Genomic DNA, 19,260 nt, shown 5'->3' on the forward strand with positions numbered 1-19,260 from the left:
CACTGGTTCTTGGTAACTGTACCAAATATTAATGTCCATGGACCACTGGTTCTTGGTAACTGTACCAAATATTAATGTCCATGGACCACTGGTTCTTGGTAACTGTACCAAATATTAATGTCCATGGACCACTGGTTCTTGGTAACTGTACCAAATATTAATGTCCATGGACCACTGGTTCTTGGTAACTGTACCAAATATTAATGTCCATGGACCACTGGTTCTTGGTAACTGTACCAAATATTAATGTCCATGGATCACTGGTTCTTGGGGTAACTGTACGGGTCACTGTCAAGTCCAACTGCCTTTAATTTAAGCTGATAATTGGCCGTTATCCCGTCTTCTCCACTAGTTGCAGCTGTTTTTTTTTTTTTTAAAGAGTGTTTAAAAAAAAAGTGTACAGACAGGAAGGGAGTAAAGAGAGAGAATGGGGATGACATGCAGTAAAGGTGCGCAGGCCGGGATTCGAACCTGTGACCGCTGCAGGAGGACTGTAGCCTCAGTATATGAGCCGCTCGCTTAAGCCACTACGCCACAAAGCGGCTCAGTTGCAGCTGTTTTTGCTGATGTTTTGCCACTCAGTGTGAGTAAGGGGGTTGGTCTGGTGGGGAAGTGACATCAATGCAGACTCTCTATTCCAACACCAGTAGGCTGTAAATTCCACCCTTTAGGTCAGTGGTCTCCAACCCCCGGGCCGCGGCCCGGTACCGGGCCGTGGGTCATTTGGTACCGGGCCGCACAGAGAGAAAAAATAATTTCTGTATCCCCGACTGATGATGGTTGACTATCAAACTGTTGGTTCACAATGTTTTTATTCCTTGAATGTAAATACACTGCAAACACACCGTAAGAGCTATAAAGGAATAAAATAGTTAGTCTTTCTACATTCAAATAAGTTTCGTTTAAATTAAATACAGACCGACGCAGCTGCTCGCTCGGTCGGTAATAACAGCTACACAGGCTGATTTATGGTTCTGCGTTACACCTACGCAGAGCCTACGGCGTACGGTGCGCGTCACCACGTACCCTACGCCGTAGGCTACGCCGTCGATTTAACGCGGAACCATAAATCAGGCCTACTGCTAACCACAATACATGAGTAACCATGGCAGCCAAACTCAATAAATACGGCATAACATTCGCAAAGAAAACAAATCCTTATCAGCTACGTGCTTTTTGTGTAAGTTAGACTCCACTTTAGCATTCCCGACACTCGTTTAGTCTTTCAGACACACTTTCTAGTGCCGTTAAACTTTTACCTCGAAAGTCCGAAGCGCCGGATGTTGACGAGGTCTCGGTGAGACGCCTTCAAAATAAAAGCACTAAATATCGGTCTCCTTAATATATAACAAATGAAATAAAAGCCTGGCTTTAAATAACGTTAATGAGACATAAGAACAAATTTATAGAAATACTCATATTAAAGGTAATTTACAATTCCCATTATTTAATTTTTTCGAAAATTATGTTTTATTATTATTATTATTATTATTATTATAATTATTACTATAGAGAAAATACCACAGTTTTTAACGCTGATCTTGTCATTTTATTTAGTTTTTATCAACTACACCTTTAGATTGGGCCGTGAAAATATTGTCAGACATTAAACCGGTCCTGGTACAGAAAAGGTTGGGGACCACTGCTTTAGGTGATCAAGGCAGACACATTATCAAGCCTACAAACTTCATTGTTATCTATCTAGTGTTTTAATGTATCAGTAAAACATTAATGAAGACAAATTCCAATAACTACTGTAGAAAAAGCTATTAGTTAAAATGTGAACAAAAATCATCCGATTGTTCGGCATGTGGAGAGGGACACAAGTCTAACAGGTGAATGCACAAGATATACACACAAACGTATGTATCACAACAATGAGTCATGTGAAACCCTGTCTTCAGATTAGTGTCACCGAGTTCCCATGCCCTTATAGCAAACAGTTTTATAACAAGCAGAAAACACCAGCACATATACAAAGACACACACACACACGCACACACACAAAAATAACCCTATACTCTCTCTCTGAGCTGCCTAAAATATCCGTGGTATCTGGGGGTTTCAGCCGTCTTCTTGCTGGGTCAAGACAAATTCATGTTTCTGTTCACACTGGTCCTAAAGCTGTGAGTTCCTCACTGCACTATAAGTATTTACGGAGAATGGATACAACTGACCGTGTGTTTACTCAAATAGAAAATATCTTTCACAGGACTCTATCCACTTAAAGTTAAAAGGAAACAGGAGCGCATTGGAATGAGCATCTGACTGAATCTCTCCAGCGGCTTTGACGGCAGAGAAGGTCAGGCAAATGTTGGGAAATCACCGGAAACCCTGCTCTAAAAGCTCTGAGTTATGTTCCAATAAAGCTGCTGGCTGGCTTTTCACTTCCAATCCTCATTTAAATCAGTGGTGTTATATAATCCTCAGCTTGAAGTGCTCAGACAAAAAGCCACAACCTTTAAGGCCAGAGATAACACATGCTGGACTGCAGTTCTACACGCACCTAAGGACCATAGAGCTAACAAGACTCAACAAAACCTCCACAAACCTCGCCTGGTTCACTCAACTATTTTTGATAAAGGCTATTTATTCCTCCAGCTGGGTTTCCTTGACAACATCAGTCCAAACAAAGGGCACCAGGCTTTCAGACGTACATGTTTCCCAGGAACGACTAAACAGAACATCCATTTGCTGGAAAATTGTGTTAACTGTTTTGATTCTTACTGCAAAACCACAAGCACACAGTCACACAGCAAATGTACTGTATGTGGTTCAAAACAGTTTGGAGATTCAATCTTTCTCAAATTTCCATTAATGCTCCCTTTTGCATCTTTATGCATTCAATTCATTGAGCTACGGACTCTTTACACACAGCTAAATGATGCAGAGCCGCTTGTGAAGGACGACCTGCTGACCTTGCAGCTGCAGGAAGAACGGCACATCGATCCCTGCCGCTCATCAATAGTTGCCCCCAGTCTTCTCATTACGGTATGGGTGTAGAAATGAGCGCTGCTGTATGTGGAGTGTGTTTGTGCCAGTGAGTAAAGCACAAACACAGTGTACAGTGCTTGGTAGAGGCTGGACATGGTTAAAAAGGCACCATAATAATAAGGACACAAGAAAATAGGCCTGTGTTGAAAAAAATAGATCTTCCGATTCTAAATCGATTATCATATTAATTCCTAAAAATTGATTGGTATGTCTAAAGATCGATTTTTTTTCATCATTACAACTTTTGGTATTTATTTTTTTATGCCCAAAAAAGGAATGTTTTGTTGGACACAAGAATAACTGGTGCCATGTTTTTGCCTTTAAATATGTTTAAAGGTATGAAAACATTAAAGTTTTCAGTTATAATTGCATTAATTGTCTATATTTCTTTGCTTTATTTAGTGTCTTGGGGTTACATTTGCATAAAATAATAAAAACCAAATTCTCAAAAATGGGAAAAAATAAAACCGATTTCATACGTCTGTTCCTCCCTGGATCTGTTTGATAATTCTGACCCACGATGTTTCTGAAAGCAGTTCTATCAGCATTCTGGGAGCTGATTGGTCCTTACAGCATCATTAGCTGCAATACTTGCTGTTGAATCTCAATATAATACAAGTATTAATATGTTGCATAACTGCAGTCATATAATTCATGCAACATCTAAAAAAACAGTTTTAAATAACACTAACCCAAATCAATATCAGAATCGAATCAAATCGGATCAAATTGAAGCGTGATAATCAATTCTGAATCTTAAGAATCGGAATCAAATCGATTCTTGAGATTTGAATGGATCCCCAGCCCTACAAGAAAACTAAGCAAAGTTTACTGCGGACTGTAATTCTTCCTGCACCGCATCAAAATCCTTCCTTCATTCAACGGGACAGAAAACAGTGCTTTTATTAGAAAAACGTACTAAGCGTTTATTCATGAATTTAACAGCAATCCTGCCTAATTTAAACTGTCTAGGAATGGATGAGTCACATTGCAGTATTGTAGAATAATGATAATATATTATGGTTAGTCACATTATAATTCACAAAGCACAATATGTGAGGCACGCTTCAACCACATGTTGTGGTTGTGGATTCAGCCAAAACAGAATTATTTTATAAACTTGATTAGACGGGGAGTGGTAACAATTCCTGACCCCACCCCTGGTAACAGTAAGAGGACCAGCTTCTAATTTCATCTAGGTTTTATTTCAGTACATAGTGCAGATGGCTTAAGAACTTGTGCTTCTCGTGTTTATGACCCCTGGCTTCAAGGACTTACCTGCAACCTCGACGATGTCTCCAGGAACGATGTCTCGGGCTTTGACTCTCTGGATGCTCTTCTTGTCTTGTCGGTAAACTTTCCCCATCTCAGGCTCGTACTCCTTCAAAGCCTCGATGGCGTTCTCTGCGTTTCGTTCCTGGAGGCACAGCAACATGTCAGAACTCCACCGGTGCATGTTATCCAACAACCTTCCTAAACAAATCCATTTGTACTGAGTTCAGAAAAAAACAACATTATAATCATAATAATTTTCTTTGTATCTTTATTTCCTGAAGTAAATATAGGAGACAAGTATAATCCTTTATTTCTGCAATCAGATCCAGGGACAAGAGGCACATCCAGCATGTTTTGAAAACATGCAGTCACCCTAATTTGGCTTCTGAGAAACCCAGACTGAGTCATCAATAATCACAAGACCAAAAAAGGAAAAACCACAACAAACACTAAATGAATCACATTTGGCCTCTATTTCAGCCATGATGAAGGATTGTAGCTGGATGCTGCTGGTGAAGGCAAGATGTTGACTCAACCTGGTGATCACATTTCAAAAAGCTATTCTACGTTCTACAAGTGGTACTGTAGCACATGTAGTACCTTTACTAATGCACCTGTATGAGTTCCAGGCTGTGAGCACCAGCGATGCTACTAGACATTATTGCACTAATTGAATACTCTATTAGTGCTATGTGTTTGTTAACATGTGTTTATCAAAGCAGACTTTATTCTTCATACAAAGAAACATTCTATTCAAAATACAGATGCAAATAAACATGTAGATATGTACATGTATTAATACATGTAGATGTGTAGATGTATATTATGGATATAGATATGTTAGATGTAGGTATGTATACGGATATATTGAGTTGTATTATACGTACAGTATTTGTGTATCTATATCTCTATTAATATATATTGATTTATAGTTATATGTAGATATGTCGATATATAGATTTATAGTCATTTTTATGTATATAATTGGAGGTAAATATATGAACCAGTGTATATACAGCATATCTACTCTTATATAATTAATCAAGTATATTGTTATACCATTGCTGTCTATTGTTCTCTATTATATCGTAATATTATAGTAAAGTAATGATAATGTAATACTATACATTATAATTACTTCTATTAGTACATACATACATAGTAGCACAACTAAATGCTGTTTGTTTTGTTTTCTTTTGTTTGCCTTGATTTGTTTGATTTTGACTATATTTATATATACATATAATTGAGTATTATATCACTGTATAGAACAGTTATTAAAGTAGGGATGGGTACATATATATATATATTTGTATTCTGTTTTTTTTTTTACTTTTTTGTACTGTTTTTTTATCATGCATGTTCAAAATAAAATCTTCAAATCAAATTAAATCAATCAAATCAATAATCTGTAATTGTTAAAGAACTGTCTTAATTCCTGGTAAAAGATCTCAGGATCTGTTACCAGAACGAGGTTCTGGACCATTTCGGCTTATTTTCATCCCCCTGGATCACAGTGATGCCTACAGCAGCACTGTTACATGTATATTATTATATGTAATAGAGTACAATAGGATGGAAACTGGATGTCTTTGGTATGAGGCATGGCCATTGATGGCCAGACTTGACTTATCTGTGAAGGAAACTTAGAATTTATTGCCAAAATTATTCTTAAGCCAAACTTTTTGAGTATCTTACATTGCTATGAGGATGTTAGGCACACAGTCGTCAATGAAATGAACCTGGTCCAGTGCCTTCGCGCAGCTCACTTGAGGTCATGTCACTTTATTTCAATAGGATTGAGGTTTGGACTTTGCATAGGTCATTACAACACTATTCTTTACTTTTTTCATCCTTCGTGTTACAGATTTGGGAGTGTACTTGGGATTATTGTCTTGATGCATGACCCAAATTTTTGGACAAAGCTTTAGCTGTTGGACAGATGGCCTCCCATTTGAGTCTAAAAACTTTGGTATACAGAGGAGATCCTGGCTGACAGGATCACTGCAACGTGTCCAGGTCTCGTAGGTACAAAACAAACCCAAATCATCCTCCACCCCTGTGTTTGACAGTTGGTGAGGTGCTTATGCAGAAATACTGCAGCCCAGCCCAGCTATGTTATGCATTCCACCCTCTTCTCTGTTTTCCAGCTTTCCACTTTTTCCCCCTCATCTGCAGCATCCCCTCCTCACTGGCTCCTGGTGTTGTTTCCTCCCCCTTCAGACCCGGTGCAGATCCTAATAATACTAATACTAATACTAATATAACAACTACAGGAACCTACAGTTCCTCTGAAAGATCCTGGAGAAAACAGTCACCACTAGACCTGTGTTGAAAAAATTGGATTTTCCGATTCTAAATCGATTCTGATATTAATTCCTAAAAATCGATTCGTATGTCTAAAGATCAATTTTTTTTTCATCATTACATTACAACTTTTGGTATTTTTTGGTTTATGCCCAAAAAAGTTTACATTTATAATTGCATAAATTGTCTATATTGAATGACTTTATATACTGTCTTGGGGTCACATTTGCATAAAATTCTCAAAAATTAAAAACCAAAATAGCCCGAAAATGGAAAAAATTTAAATGGAATGTGGGAAAAAATAAAAGCGATTTCATACGTCTGTGTTTGCTGCCCTGGATCTGTTTGATAATTCTGACCCACGATGTTTCTGTTTGCAGTTCTATCAGCATTCTGGGAGGTGATTGGTCCTTACAGCATCATTAGCTGCCAATACTTGCTGTTGAATCTCAATAAAATAAAAGTATACTAGTCATATAATTCATAGAACAGCTCAAAAAACAGTTTTAACAACACTAACCCAAATCGATATCGGAATTGAATCGAATCAGATCGAATTTTGATAATCGATTCTGAATCTTAAGAATCGGAATCGAATCGATTCTTGACATTTGAATGGATCCCCAGCCCTAGTCACCAGTCAATTTCCCTCTCACTTGACCAAAAATGATCTATGTGAACAATTTCAGTCCGGTTTCCCTCCTCTTCACAGCACTGAAACTGCTTTAATAAAAATCCCCAATGATGTCCTGATCTCCGCCTGCTCTCCATCCTCATCCCCCTCCACCTGAGTGCAGCTTCAGCACCATCTCACTGAGCTGAGCTGGAGCTTCTACGAGGTTTTAGTGATTTCTCTGAACATCGTGAGATTTGACCTCTGCCTGAACTTGCTGGTGCATCTCTTTTTGATAAGATTGGCAACTTTCTTAAAGCTTTCCCATTTTTGGAAACTCTCTCAGTGACGGACTACAAATTCCTTGCAAAAATGCTTTGTAGCCCTGACCAGATACGTTTTTTTCTCTAAAAACATCAGTTGTCTTTTCCCTTTTTCATTCGTGGCATCATCTTGGCATCAAGTTAAATACCTGAATGCTCCAGGACCAGGAAATTGCCAAAATTCCTGCTTTGGTATTCTGACGTAGCTTTTGTGAAATCCTGGCAGGCTGAATGACACCAGCAGCCCCGGCTGCAGCTAGGTCTGTTGACGCTCCACAAACAACATATATGGCTGTTGTCAAACTCTCACTCCATACACAACCTCAGCAGGAAACGGAACCAGACTAGAGCTCAGCGTTGATAAGTCTGGGCCCGCTGCAGCTTCAGGAGCTGGTGTGAGCTGCACCATTTTGAAGCTTTATCTTAGACAGCTAAAAATGGTGGAGTGTATACAGACTGAGAAGCACACTGTGATGATAAATCTCTTGTTATCTAATCATATAAACAATTAGATTCAGAGTAGTTGCTCATTATGTCACAGAGGAACAGATGTTTTTGAGACAAACTCAATTGACTCCTGCCTCTAAATATGACTATGACCGAACTAACAACAATATGTAAAGACCTACAATGTTTCTGCTCACACTTTACACTTTACAGGTCAATGGACAAACCACCAAGTAGATCTCACACTAAACATCCAATTCCAGTCAAATTTACTGCTGCCTGTTTTTATCCACATATACCAACTCATCTACTGTAAGTGTGAGCCACACATTCTATTGACCTCGTCACTTTGGTCAAATTATATGATCAAAATAAAATATTCAATGAATGCTTAAGAGTTCTTCTTATTTTTCACTTTGCGAATTTTACAAGAGGACTTTTCAATCATCCAAATGTTTAAATTCCAACATTCGTTTAATTGTTCTATAACAACGAAATATTCCTTAAAGGGGACCTATTATGAAAAACAAGTTTTTTCTTGTTTTAACATATATAAAGTGGTCTCCCCTCAGCCTGCCAACTCAGAGAAGGAGGAAAGCAACCAAATTCTGCAGTGTCTGTACAGTCCAGTGTGATGTGGATCTACGAGCCGTTCAGAATAGGCCGGCCTCCGCTGCTGAAACCACGCCCACAACTAACTCCACCGGCCAGAGATTCCACCATTGTTCAGAAGCGGGGAATCATGTGGCTGTTTGAATAACGAGCGATAGTAAAAATTAGGTTTTGCATCGACACTTACCCTCATAAAAGGATCAGTACCAACAGTACGGACCCGGAAACTGCACACGAGTCAGCGGAAAGTGACGTTAATTTTTTATGTTATTTATATTTGTCTACAAGTATGATCTTTGCATGGGCTAAGTATTTAGCTTAGCTGCGGTGTTAGTCCGTGTTACGGAGCTCTATTAGTACCATAATACATTTTCTTCTGTTTATGGTTTCAAATCCAAGAACCTGAAGCTGTTCAACGACACCTTCAGAAGACGCACGGTCCTTCCTTGAGCCAGCAATAGTGCATACATGTTTTTTATATACAACTTATATTATTTATTTTTTTAACAATAAAGTTTCCATTTGTGAAAATTCAGTGTTGTGATTTCTTTACAGTTAACATGATTCATTTGTCTTGTAACATAAGAAGTGAAATGATGAGGAATCGGAGTAAATAACTGTGGTGTACCTGTTTAGAATTCAATTAAATGTTCCTGTGTGAATTAGTGTGAAGACGAGGTGACTAAAGGTTGATTTATGGTTCCACGTTACACCAACGCAGAGCCTACGGCGTAGGGTACGCGCCGATTTAACGCAGAACCGTAATAAGGCTTTAAGATCCGTTTACACCGTGTCATAACTGCTTGCGAGCGTCCGACTATCGCGTCGAGCTGCGTGACATCGGACGCTCTCTGTCCACACTGAAACTGTTAAACTCTCTCTGTCCACACTGAAACTGTTAAACTCTCTCTGTCCACACTGAAACCGTTAAACTCGCGGCCAGTTAGGACAGTCCAATACAAAAATATAAAGCAATGGAATTTATTTTGTCACTGAAGCTCGCTCGCATCGGACAGGCTTTAATTGTGTACGCAGCCGCTGCTCTTCTCCCCGTAGCAAGGCTTTGCTCCCTCCCCTGCTACACGTCATTCAGGCAGCCAATCAGCACAGAGCCTCATTAACATAGCCCCGCCCCCTCAGAATCCCTCATAGAGAAGGAGGTTAGAAGCGGTAAAAATAGAGACATGGCCCAGAGGCTGAATTTCTGATTTATGTAGAAAAAACAAGCTATAGATTGTTTTTAAGACATTCAAGGCCTGTTTAAAATATACATTAAATGCCATAATAGGTCTCCTTTAAGAAATGAGCAGCTAGAAAGAAGTGAGTAGTTGCTTTAAGTATCCAGCTGGTTTAGATTTCAAACTGTGCAACTTGTGTCACCTTTAAAGAAGGTGGACAGTCGTGCTAAACACTGGCAACATAATCTTTCAGCTGAAAGGGGCTAAACTAGTTTTTGTCGGCAAAAGTTAACTCAATTTTTACATGGAAGGGATCACATTCATTGACATTTTGATTGTATAAATGATTAAATAAGACAATATCCCTTTCAATTTTGTTCAAGTGCAAAACATTAATTGGCTGATGCTGTATCAAATAGGGCTTTTCCACCAACTCCAAATCGGTGCTGGTGCCGGAGCTAAAGCGGTGCTGGAGCCAGTTCCAGGCAGGTTCTACAAAGAACTGGCTCGCTTTTTCACCGCCGGAGAGCACCAGAGCGCCAGGACCCTACGTCATTTGTTATGTCACCAATGTAGGAGCGTGAAACCTAAATATCTCAAAGAAAAACCTGCAATGGAAACATCTCTTAATCAAAAAAACTGCCAAATATCGCCAAAAATCCTTTTTATGCGTTCATGCGGTGGTTTTACAGACATGCTGTAAGGGTCCAAAACTGTAACCAGTTTTCTTGGTTCTGAGTCGGTCAAAAAGCAAAGAACTGGTGCTACGTCCGGCATTAGCATCGAACAATCACTGGAACCACTTTGGTGGAAAAGGACTAGAGTGGTGCTTTTCCACTAGTTCCTACTCAGCCCGACTCGACTCGACTTTGCGCTTTTCCACCAGGGGTCTAACGTGCTGAGTAAATACTTTTTCTGTATCTACTCTGCCGAGGTTCTAAGCTGCTGAGTCGGCTGTATCTGACATCATCACACTACAGGTCACTGATTGGTTGGGGGGTTGGAGTCAGACGTTTGAGTCAGGAGGAGGAAATCAGTGAAAGAGCGACTGTGACGGTTTCTTGTTCATTTTATTCAACAGGCAATGGCAGTAAAAGTCTGTTTCATGGTCCAACTCTGAGGGTCAGATGTTCATAAACCTGGTGGCTGAGGAGAGAATTAAAAAGGGATCTAGACGGAGATAAGGAACGACCAGATCTACCAGGAGCTCTGGTCAAACAAAATTTTTAAAAAAGCATAGCCGGTTGAAGTTTCTCTCACTCTCATTTTTTTAACTTGATATCAAACACAAGCCACAGATCCAGCAGCACATCTATCATCTCCTCCAGGTTCTACATCTTTAGTGTTGTTGTCTTCTTCGTTTAGATCACACAATCAAATACGTCACTGCAGCTTCACTCCAACCTCCTACTTCGAGGGCAAGGCGAGTGGAGTCGGGCTGAGTAGGTGCTAGTGGAAAAGGACTAGAGCAGTGGTCTTGACTCCTGGTCCTCGGGATCCACTCACCTCCATGTTTTAGATGCTTCCCCGCGTCAACACACCCCGTTAAAAATGACTGCTTCACCAACAGTCGTGCAGAGCTTGATTACGAGTCGGTGATGACCATTCATTAGAATCAAGTGTGTTGGTGCAGGGAAACATCTCAAACACGCAGGAGAGCGGCTCTCCAGGACCAGGAATGAAGACCACGGAACTAAAGGATCAAATCTGTGAATATGTACCGGCAACAAATGTTTGTAAGGGATGAGCCCAGACTAAACAGTACTTATTACTACATCTAAGAAATTACAGGATTGTTTGAAAGTCAAACCTAAAATTCAGTCAAATTCTAATGAATATCAACAGGATGTAATATTAAAGTCTGAGTAACGTAGGAAAATACCACAGTTTACCTGCCATACTCCGACAATAGCATTAGCAATGAGGATGAGAAGGATGACGAAGGGCTCCACAAAGGCTGTGATGGTTCCTTCTCCTTCTTCAAACCAAGCCAGGGTCTGCAGGACAGGGAAAAGACAAGTCAAAGGACATTTGTAATCTGTTCATGTATTAGTGCAACTATAAATGTCTTGTGCAATTATTTTTTTGTCTCGTCTTTTGTTCCAAAACGTCAAAGCCAAGGTTTACTCCAAATTGTGGATTTTGTTTGCCATTACATCCCTATTGCATTAGGCAGAATTAAACTGCCTCATACAATGGGGATCAGGACATACAAGATGTATATTATAAACATGTTTAATATAGAAGTAACAATATTGAATCATATTTAGACTATGTTCTTGCTTCCTTACAAATGAAATGCAGGCGGCGAGCAGCAGTATGCGAACCAACAGATCCTCAAACTGTTCCAGGACCAGCTCCCACAGTGACTTCCCTGCGTGGTGAACATCAAACAACACAGTGAAAAGCAGATAGAGAAAACAAAGACAGACCTGGTTTGATGAGAAAGTGATATAACTGTTGGAACGAGACACAAATCTGACTTTTTAAAGTATACAAGAAAAAAAATGGACCACTGACCTTCTTCTGCTGGCAATTCTGCAGGTAGGATAGGAATAAAGACAGAAGAAATGAGAAAAAAGTGCATCACTATCACTAACTTTATGACAATTGGACTATATGACGGCTATGGCTCAGACTGAAGCCCATGTACAGTATATACAGGACTGTCTCAGAAAATTAAAATATTGTGATAAAGTTCTTTATTTTCTGTAATGCAATTAAAAAAACAAAAATGTAATACATTCTGGATTCATTACAAATCAAATGAAATATTGCAAGCCTTTTATTATTTTAATATTGCTGATAATGGTTTACAGTTTAAGATTAAGATTCCCAGAATATTCTAATTTTTTGAGATAAGATATTTGAGTTTTTCTTAAGCTGTAAGCCATGATCAGCAATATTAAAATAATAAAAGGCTTGCAATATTTCAGTTGATTTTTAATGAATTCAGAATGTATGACATTTTTGTTTTTGTAATTGCATTACAGAAAATCACAATATTCTAATTTTCTGAGACAGTCCTGTACACATTTTACAGAATATTTAATACATGTAAAGTTAGCTTTGGAAAATCGGTAATGATTTTTTATTTATTTTTTGTTCATAATAAAATGGTAGCTATGAGCAGTAGTAGTCAAAATAAAAGTAATATTATCATTAACGTCACATACTATGGCAATTAATAAGCGTGACATGGCCACAGTGACCAGTTTACATGTTCTTATGGAATCTAATAACAGCTGAAAGCTCAAAACAATCATTATAATAGGCGAATAAAAATTATATTTAAAAAGATATGTACCATTTGGTCCCCATTTCTCTCTGTTCTTCTTCAGCTGCTCACAGCTCAGACCTGTAGATTCATTTACTCCAAAGAAGCCCAAAACCTCCTCCACTGTCTTAGTATGAGCATTATCCATCACTGTCGAGAGGAAAAAAGCATTACAGCACCGGTAAATACTCCTGACGAATGAATGATCTTTACACCAATATCTAAAATAAAGTTGACTTACATTTAAGATGCATTATCTAGACTTTAGTTATATTGTTATTATAAGGATTCAAAATGTAATTGAAAGTGCAATGCTTTGCCAGAGAATTATGACCTATATAAGACGCTGCACACTGATTGGAAACCATTTGATTTTCAATAAACATATTTCAAAAATGTCCGCTCTCTGGAGCCTGCTGTTTGTAATGTCTTTGTTGGCATCAGAAATAGAAATGTCAGTGTTGCAGCATTAGCTCGCCGGGCAATTACTGTCATGTGTGTGTGCACCAGAGACAGACGTGCCCCGGGGATGTGAGTGATGGGCGACTGGGGGCTGATCAGGCTCCTGTTGCATCACATCGGAGTATATTTATGACATGATGTTTTTTCCATGTTGTTGGACTGAGAAAGGCTCAGGAACACGACTGAAGGTGGAGGCCAGTCCCCAACGCGCCGCATCACTAGGACCGACGGTCAGCTGCTCCGTCCCGTCACATCTCCTCCACCTTTATCCAAATGAGCAGCTAAAGATAACTGAAAAAGTTGTTGTTTGCTTTTTTTTTTTTTTTAAATCGAGTGCAACATGTAAGATGATTTTTGTTCAAGTCACATCGTGTAAAAATCTGATTTTTATTTTTTCAGATGTGAGGGAACAGTTTAAAGCAGGGAACCTTGGATGAGAGAAAAACAGAGCAGGGACCCGCTTGGAATTCTTATTTTTTCCTTCTTTTTTTTAACGTGTCAAGTTTTAAACCTGGCTTATAATAACTTTTGAATATGTTTTATTCTGCTTATATCACCTTATTAACCAATTCCTGACTGGGTTATTAGCTACATGTGTTTATGGTTGATGAGATATATATATATATATATATATATATATATATATATATATATATATATATATATATATATATATATATATATATATACACACACACACACACACACACACACACACACACACACACACAGGACTGTCTCAGAAAATTAGAATATTGTGATAAAGTCCTTTATTTTCTGTAATGCAAGTAATAAAAACATAAATGTCATACATTCTGGATTCATTACAAATCAACTGAAATATTGCAAGCCTTTTATTATTTTAATATTGCTGATTATGGTTTACACTTTAAGATTAAGATTCCCAGAATATTCAAATTTTTTGAGATAGGATATTTGAGTTTTCTTAAGCTGTAAGCCATGATCAGCAATATTAAAATAATAAAAGGCTTGCAATATTTCAGTTGATTTGTAATGAATCCAGAATGTATGACATTTTTGTAATTGCATTACAGAAAATCACAATATTCTAATTTTTCTGAGACAGTCCTGTATACATACCCCGGTTGAAGACCCCTGGTTTAAAGTATCTAGAACTATATTTTTCACAAATACCCCCCAAAATCACGCCAATGCATTATTATAACTATAACACCGTCACTGCGGTGGTAAAACCAGGCATATTAAAGTAGGGGGTGTGTTATGAGTGTGTTATGAGTATGTTATGAGTGTGTTATGTGTTATGTGTGTGTGTGTAGTGTAGCCGGCTGTAGCCTGTAGCAGCGGGTCGTTACTGAAGCTAAAGGCTGATTTATGGTCCCGCGTCAAACCGACGCAGAGCTTACGGCGTAGGTTACGCGGCGACGCGCACCGTACGTTGCGCGTCGCCGCGTACCCTTCGCCGTCTATTTAACGCGGAACCATAAACCAGGCTTAACCGCTACTGACCGCAGCTACGTGTTCCCCGTTAATCCTCCCAGAACGAACAGGTTTCTTACCAGGACAGTCTGCGTGTCGTCTCCGCACAATCCCTTCAATTTCACCAAACCTGCCTGTATCAAAGCACCATGTGTTTCTGAGTCAAATCTCCCCTGGACGCAAAAAAAAAGCGTGATATTCCTTTTTTTTTTTCTTTTCGGAAAATAGCTTTTCACCACAGGCTACCTAATTATACCGTGACAAGCGTTCATGAGGCAGAATACATCACAAATGGTAAAACCGTTTAAACAGAATTTAAATTACGGAGGTCAAAATGCAGCCTCTGACAAAATATAAGGCTTATATAAGGCAACGGTGTATCTCAATAAGGTTGAAGATAGCTTATTGAATATTATTCCTGTTCATCCTGTCTACATGAGTATCTACAGGCTACAGTAGAATAAAAACCAAGCTGAACATTCACACATGCAACATCCGGCACGACCTTTCAAAGTAAGAGCTTCTCGTCAAGACTTGTCTCATTTCATCGCATCATTTCGATTAATATTCAGTACAGCGACTCTTTTAAGATCTTCGGGTGAATTTACAGAATAACGTATGACAAATTCCAACAGAAGTTACGTTTTACCATCACGTAAAATACATGTTTAATCCGTCGTTTTTGCTCTTATTTCTGTTTTAAATTGGCCGTGCTCAGTAACGGACGTGGTTGAAAGTATATGCTCGCGCAGAAATCCATCGGCCCAAAAATGATCCAATGAAAAGCCAGAAAATCAGACTGGCGTACCAATGTAACCAATCAGCGTAAAGAAGCCTTCACAACCACGCCCATAGAACAACCTTAATAGGCAAAAGTCCCGCCTCTGGTCCCAGCTCGCAGCTCTCAACCAATCAGCGGGCGGTGCGTCTGCTTTCGCTTAACAGACATGGCTATGAACCAATCAGTTTTCAGTGCATAGTTTGACTGACGGCCTTTGAACCGTCAGGAGTCGTCATACGGGTTGTTTGATCGCATCACCGCCGCCTCGGTGCCCCCGCCCTGGGCATGCATACGCCTAAACCCATAATACATCCATGCCTAAACCCCGGCGTTGACTATAGTGCGTAGATACGGCGGCCATCTTGGTCAGGGCAAAGAATAGCTCGCTTGCTAGAATACCAAACATTAGGCATAGTCATAGATGTCTTATTAAGATGTGATTTTGATATTCCTAAAATACCAATGAAGTTGTCTGCTTATCATCAACAAGTTCTCCGTTATTGGAAACTTGTTTATAAACATAACTTTACTCCACACACAGTCCCAATATGGAATAATAGATGTATATTAATCAAGAGAAAATCCTTCTTTTACAAAGAATGGATGGAGAAAGGTATCTGGTCCATTATGCATCTGTTGGATACTGGAGGTGATTTTTTAACATATGATGCCTTCATTGCAAAATACAACCTTGTTTGTACAAATAGGCAATATAACACAGTAATTAAGGCAGTTCCACAGGCAATGATTCTCCAACTTAAAGGCATGATGACTTATTCTGTGGTTAGTCCACAAATGCCTTCTTTAGTTATGGATGGTTGTATTTTTTTTTAGATAAAGAATGCAATAATAAATTCTTGAGAACTAATTTTACTTTGGTGTGTTTCTCTTCAACTTTGAAGAGGAAACATATGTTTCAACATTATACTATTAGTTTTTTAATTAAGATGAGAACCAGTTACCTCTCCTTTCCACTTCCACCTAAGGCTAAAGAAGTTCATTTTAAAATAATGAATGAGGTCTACCCATGTAATGAATTTTTTACATAACAGGTTTAATTTAGATTTCAATATTTGTACTTTTTGTACCGCAGACATCGAAACCTTAGAGCATCTTTTTTTCTTTTGTAGCTTAACTAGGACCTTTTGGGAAGCTTTAATACTGGATAACCTATAATGATCAAACCATTCCTATTCTTCTTTGAAAGCATTACATTTGGTTTACAAGTGGAGGACAAAAAAATAGACTTTGGAATCAATAATTTAATTATATTATATTGGCAATATATATATATATACATATATATATACATATATATTATATATATATATATATATATATATATATACATATATATACATAGATACATACCCTTTATATATATAAATATATATATATATATATAAATATATATATATATATATATATATATATGCATTTTTGATATAAAATATATGATATATTTTTAAATGTCACATATATTTATTTTAATATATATATATATATATATATATATATATATATATATATATATATATATATATATATATATATATATATATATATATATATATATATATATATATATATATATATATATATATATATATATATATATATATATATATATATATATATATATATATATATATATATATATATATATATACCCTTTTTTTCCAAAGTCAAAAGTTGTTGGAAATCTGTGGAAATGATAGGTCATGTTACAGTTAGGTCCTGAAATATTGGGACAGTGAAATAATGTCTAAATGATTTTGCCTTCATGTACCAAGACAATACATAAAATGAAATTAATCAATCATGTGATCAAAGTGTAGATTGCAAGCTTTAATTTAAAAAGGTTAAGAAAATATATAATGTACCATTTATAAATTTCAGCCATTGTAAGCAAAGAACCTCCATTTTCAAAGGTTTAAAAATATTTGAAAAATTTACAGAAAAAAAATGAATTGGCCAGTATTAGTGCTTCTCACTTGAAGACAAATGAAGCAGACATTTCAACTTTTTTCTCGAAGTGCATAATGAAAAAAAAATCTTCCTCCTCTAAAATATTCTTTTTATTTTTCTCCTGCCCGGCCCTGATACTCTTCCGTATTAAACAGCTTCAAATTCAGGAGCTGGGGTGTTTTTTTTGTCCGTTTCAATGGTGGAGGATCCAGTTTTCTGAATGGGAGTTCCTTCATCAGGAAGCCGGACCCAGACCAACCTGGTCATCCCAGCGCATGGCATGTTGGAAGCACGTTCTCACATATTGCCACGATTTTGGCTGACAAAAGTGAGTAAACAAAATTTAAGGGCCACTGTCAGTCCATGATTCAAGAACGTTGCCCCTCACTCATTCTCTTTATAGATAATCAACAGAGCTGGTAGTAAAATAGAGAGACGTAACGTGTCTGAAGCAAATGTTTGTGAGTGTGAAGACCGTAGGAAAAACAAGATATACACTGTCTGCACTCTCCACTACCTCCTTCATCATGTCACTTCATCACTATCAAAGGTCCTTCCCTCAAACTAAACTGTTTACACAAAAGAAAAAGTCAAAGAGTTGGAAGAATTTGTTTATTAAAAATGATCGTTATAAAAAAGTCTGTTTGCCGAAGGCAAAGACATTGACTGCAAACACGGTGATGATGAAAGACACCAGACGCTAGTTGCAGCTTGGATCCTGTCTTGTTTCTCGTGTTTTCCTCAGAAAGGATATTCGTTCCACAGGCTGAAAGACAAAGCACACAATGATGAGATGTGAAATGAGTGACAGCAGCTCCGGTAGGCTTGGGTTCGTCTCCACACGTCCAGCAGCACCTTGCCTGAACTGAATCCGGATCATAAAATAACTCTTTCAGTCAGAATAATTAAAGAAAAAGACAGTTTTCTCTGCTGGGGAGGGTTTGCTTTTTAAAAGTAACAGAAGGAAGCTGAATTTGTTTTCTGGGTTTTTGAAGAAGTGTAATCTGTCAAGATACTTCCTCCTTTCTAACTGCAGACCTTCAACAACCACTTCATACAACACAGAGCAGCTCAAGCTCCGTTCAGTTCCAGTGACTCAATCACCTCAAACGGTGAAAGGGAACATGTTCAAAAATGGAGATGTGGTACTCTTAAAAACTATTATATTTCGTTAAAACCTCTGGGAAATGTACCAGTATATCTATCTCCTTTAAGAATGACTCCAGCTAATATCCAGCTGCAGTTAAGCCCAACACTATAACACATCTTAACTTGAGCTAAGCTTAGTAGTTTAGTTTAGTAGTAGTGTTTATTTCGAATATGAATCATATATAAAAAAAAGAAAGAAAATAAGACAATCGTCTTAACATGAGACATAACAAGTACATATTCGAAAGGGAGTGAGAAGAAGTAAAACTTATAAACTCTCACCCCCTCTCCTTAAATATGACTAGCTAACACATGCGAACATAACATTATGCAAACATAATAAAAAAAAATAAAAATAATAAAAATAAAAAAACAAAAACAATCAAAACAAGACAATAAAAACATTGTAGCAACAT

General features: G+C 37.8%; 3 protein-coding genes across 3 annotated transcripts in view; all 3 read right to left on the minus strand.

Moving 5' to 3' along the window:
• Window positions 1–15,399, minus strand: part of si:dkey-28b4.8 (sarcoplasmic/endoplasmic reticulum calcium ATPase 2) — a 42,017-nt gene extending 26,618 nt beyond the window's left edge. Inside the window, exons 1-6 of the mRNA XM_061726076.1 lie at window positions 15,027–15,399; window positions 13,057–13,176; window positions 12,270–12,287; window positions 12,041–12,123; window positions 11,642–11,746; window positions 4,273–4,411 (exon numbers count right to left, since the gene is read on the minus strand). Coding sequence (XP_061582060.1) covers window positions 4,273–4,411; window positions 11,642–11,746; window positions 12,041–12,123; window positions 12,270–12,287; window positions 13,057–13,174 — 463 coding nt within the window. The 5' untranslated portion in view covers window positions 13,175–13,176; window positions 15,027–15,399. The remainder of the gene's footprint in view (window positions 1–4,272; window positions 4,412–11,641; window positions 11,747–12,040; window positions 12,124–12,269; window positions 12,288–13,056; window positions 13,177–15,026) is intronic.
• Window positions 1–19,260, minus strand: part of LOC133447791 (uncharacterized) — a 779,477-nt gene that overhangs the window by 742,920 nt on the left and 17,297 nt on the right. Inside the window, exon 2 of the mRNA XM_061726502.1 lies at window positions 4,720–4,738. Coding sequence (XP_061582486.1) covers window positions 4,720–4,738 — 19 coding nt within the window. The remainder of the gene's footprint in view (window positions 1–4,719; window positions 4,739–19,260) is intronic.
• Window positions 18,294–19,260, minus strand: part of pold4 (DNA polymerase delta 4, accessory subunit) — a 223,616-nt gene continuing 222,649 nt past the window's right edge. Inside the window, exon 6 of the mRNA XM_061727113.1 lies at window positions 18,294–18,461. Coding sequence (XP_061583097.1) covers window positions 18,437–18,461 — 25 coding nt within the window. The 3' untranslated portion in view covers window positions 18,294–18,436. The remainder of the gene's footprint in view (window positions 18,462–19,260) is intronic.

This window comes from Cololabis saira, chromosome 1, assembly GCF_033807715.1.
Source record: "Cololabis saira isolate AMF1-May2022 chromosome 1, fColSai1.1, whole genome shotgun sequence".
Classification (NCBI taxonomy): Eukaryota; Metazoa; Chordata; class Actinopteri; order Beloniformes; family Belonidae; genus Cololabis; species Cololabis saira.